General features: G+C 43.9%; 1 protein-coding gene across 2 annotated transcripts in view; it reads left to right on the top strand.

Moving 5' to 3' along the window:
• FERMT2 (fermitin family member 2) overlaps positions 1-3,931 on the top strand; it is an 85,995-nt gene that overhangs the window by 66,130 nt on the left and 15,934 nt on the right. For both annotated transcript variants that reach the window (XM_012806577.2, XM_003792134.3), the window contains 3 exons: positions 616-750; positions 1,995-2,044; positions 3,241-3,365. In XM_012806577.2, coding sequence (XP_012662031.1) covers positions 616-750; positions 1,995-2,044; positions 3,241-3,365 — 310 coding nt within the window. The remainder of the gene's footprint in view (positions 1-615; positions 751-1,994; positions 2,045-3,240; positions 3,366-3,931) is intronic.

The following is a 3,931-nucleotide window of genomic DNA, read 5'->3' on the forward strand; positions in this document are numbered from 1 at the left end:
CATATGTGCCCCTCTGCACAGGCACAGGCGCCCATACACACACACATCTGCGTGGGGCTTCTGTGCACACTCACAGGGAACCGTGACCTTGCATGAGCTGAGAATTAGAGCACTGAATAGAGGATGGGCGAGAGGTGGAGCTTTTGATTTCAACATGATAGCGATCACTTTCCTTCTGGGCAGTAGTACTAGGTATTCAGTGTTAATCCATTTCTGCAAAAGACTTTCCGCCTAATCTGTGCCTTCGCTGAAATCCAGAGTCCAGACATGGGGAAGACCACGCTGAAAAAAAGTCAAAAATCGATCTTTACAGTGGGAGCTTAGTTGAGAACCAGTTAATTCTCTAGGTCTTAGGACCGGCAGACTTTGAGTTCACTTGTGGGTATCCAAAGACAGTACATCCGTCAGATACTTGCAGCGGGTGTAGGATATGGATTCCAGGTGCCCTGCCCTTTACTTTGCTCTGGTTCTAGTTCCTGGACACTTTTAGCTTTTCAGATTAGGTGATGAAAAGCATTCACTGTACATGCAGATAGTAATTTTAATTATAGAGTTTCACCATTTCTATTTAATTATATAGAGTTTACCATTTTAATAAAGTATTTCTGGTTCTAGTATCATATCAACAAGCTGTCGATCATGACGTCAGAGAACCACTTGAACAACAGCGACAAAGAAGTCGATGAAGTGGACGCCGCCCTGTCAGACCTGGAGATTACTCTGGAAGGGGGTAAAACATCAACAGTTTTGGTAGGGTCAGTCTTTGTACCTTCTACTTTAGTTTGAATCGATGCATAGCTTTTTATGTACTCTGGTTCTTGCCAAAATCTCTCAGTACTTGAGGGGTGAAGAGAAATGTTTAATGCTTTAGAGAAGTCAGATAGGGACTTTTTTCAGAAACTTTCATGGAAGCTTTTTAAGAGGTAATATACTAGTCCCTAGTACACAGTAAAGACAGGTATTTGACATACTGCGTGGTAGGAAACCATTTCTGCAGAGGAAAACACAGTGATGTGCATATGTGTAATATTAACAAGAGAACAATTTATCAGAGAAAAAAAAATTTTTTTTTGAGACAGAGCCTCAAGCTGTCCCCCTGAGTAGAGTGCTGCGGCATCACAGCTCACAGTAACCTCCAACTCCTGGGCTCAAGCGAGTCTCCTGCCTCAGCCTCCCAAGTAGCTGGGAGCACAGGTGCCCGCCACGATGCCCGGCTATTTTTTGGTTGCAGTCGTCATTGTTGTTTGGCGGACCCGGGCTGGATTCGAACCCGCCACCTTAGGTGTATGTGGCTGGTGCCTTAGCCACTTGAGCCACAGGCACCGAGCCCAGAGAAAAATTTTTTAATGCAAAGTTTGGTTTTACAGTTAGGAATGAGCCTGGGCATAGTGGCTCACCCTGCAATCTTTTGCACTCCGGGAGGCGGCTAGGCATTCAAGACCAGCCTGAGCAAGAGCAAGATCCGATCCCCTCTCTACTGAGCACAGAAAAATTAGCCAGGTATCCTGGCAGGTGCCTGTAGTCCAGCTATTGAGGAAACTGAGGCAGGAGGATCCTCGAACCCAGGAATTAGAGGTTGCTGTGAGCTATAATGATACCGTGGCACTCCAGCCTGAGTGACAAAGTAAGACTCTGTCTCTAAATAAATAGTTAGAATTAGTTATTGCTGAAGAAACACTTATCCCAGGGCTCTTAACGATTTATGGATTTTCTATATGCTACCACATGCATTTTTAGCTATATTAGAAGAAGTAACATAATATATTCTGGTGGACTATATAAATTGTTATTTTCATCAAATTTTTGTTAACTTTTCAAGCTATTTGGAAATGTCTTTCCATCAAGAAGACTATGTATGCATAATGCCATGTAATGTGATTGTGTTTTTAAAATCTTTGTTATCTATATTATTATGTAATTCTGTTTTACATAATTAGACAGACATTAGATAGATTTTTTTTTTAAATCTGAATATTACTGAACTCTCTCCCTAGGGTGACATTACTTCCATCCCTGAACTTGCTGACTATATTAAAGTTTTCAAGTAAGTACAAAAGAGGGAGGGATTCAGAATATGAATGAGTGATTTTATGTCCATCTTATAGTCGCGTTCACATCATTGAAACTCACCGTCTATTGACTGACAGATACATCTGTAAAAGGACTTACCACTTAACCCTGAATTATAACGAGAGAAAACAATTACCTTTATCAAATTAAAATCATAGTGCTCAAAGATAAAAATTTCTCCTATAAAAACGTCGTGAGACCCACGGTGCATGATGTAGATGCTGAAATTTAGTAAAAGTGTTGACAGGGCCCCGCTGACCTCATGGAAAGCAGCAGCAACAAAACTGTTGCCACCAGAGCCGATTTCTTTGTTCAGAGCCCTGGATTCTGCTGAATTCTGTTCATTTGTTCATGGAGCATTTTATCTAAGGTTCCAGTATATCTTGCCGAAATATTTAAGCAGTCAATTCAGTTACATTCCATAGAATCAAGAGAACTGAGCATTACAGCAGAGAGGGAGGAGAAAGAAAGGAGGTGATGTAGAATATACTTTTTTCCCTTTGTGTAAGATATAAAGCTATTATAGAATAAATACAGTGAACACGTAAAGTTTGAAATATCCAACATTTCTGAGATAAGCAAGATTTCTGCTGCTGCTGTCCCGCCCTGCCCTCCCGCACTCAGCCTTTTCTTCTGCATGTTCCTCACAGTCTCCGTTGTGGTCACTCTGTCCTCTTTCTGCTGTTGGCATTGGAGTGGCAAGTTAACGTACTCATTGGAACATACCCTTGGGGTGGGGCACATCCCACTCCCTGCCCTGCCGGTTACACTTGCTTCCACACGCGGCTCCAGGGCAGCCCTGCAAACTCCCACCCGCCTGTGGGCAGAGCGGTGAGACCCTGGCTCTGACCCGGGTGCTGACATTCCCACACCTCCTTTCCTGTGCTCCCCGTGTGACCTGCTGGTGATGCATGGGTGGCTGCAGCTGAGAAGTACTGGGGGACATTCCCTATTGTCTTTGTCCTCTCCCCCTCACTGTGTGATTTTTCCTGAGAGAAAGGAGGGGCAAATTCAGTGACAGCATTGACTGTAGGACACTGGCCAAACGGATCTGATTTTAACATATGTAAACCTGGACCTCAGACTGGTAATACTGTATAACTTTTCTACTAAAAATATAGCATTAGTAAATTACATCAGAATGGTTTTCCTCTTTCATTTGATACATAGGCCAAAAAAGCTGACCCTGAAAGGTTACAAGCAGTATTGGTGCACCTTCAAAGACACGTCTATTTCATGCTACAAGAGCAAAGAAGAATCCAGTGGCACGCCAGCTCACCAGATGAATCTCAGAGGTGAGCACAGCCTCTCTGGACTATTGGCCCTAATAGTTGATGAACTTAACATCCCGGGATGAGAAAGTGTAGCCATCTCTTTACTCCTTTGGGTACTTTTTTTTTTTTTTGAGACCGAGTCCCACTATGTTGCCCTTGGTAGAGTGCCATGGTGTCATAGCTCACAGCAACCTCAAACTCTTGGGCTTAAGTTATTCTCTTGCCTCAGCCTCCCACGTAGCTGGGACTACAGGTGCCTGCCACAGTATCCGGCTGTTTTTTGTTGCAGTTGTCACTATTGTTTAGCTGGTTCGGGCCGAGTTCAAACCCTCCAGCCTTGGTGTATGTGGCTGGTGCCATAACCACTGTGCTAAGAGTACCAAGCCTCCTTTGGGTAATTTTTAAATGTTTAGACTGTTTGTCTGAAGAATACTTAGTTCTTTTCACAGTGTTCACTTTCATGTGAACATCCTGTCGCAGTCTCTGTGGGGCTCAGAGGTGCTTGACTCTGTCTGTCTGCGGGTGGATGTGCTGTCTCTGTCCTGGCCCGTGCTCCGCGGGTGGATGTGCTGTCTCTGTCCTGGCCC

The sequence above is a fragment of the Otolemur garnettii genome, unplaced genomic scaffold, assembly GCF_000181295.1.
Source record: "Otolemur garnettii isolate 467f Iridium unplaced genomic scaffold, OtoGar3 scaffold00054, whole genome shotgun sequence".
NCBI lineage: Eukaryota > Metazoa > Chordata > Mammalia > Primates > Galagidae > Otolemur > Otolemur garnettii.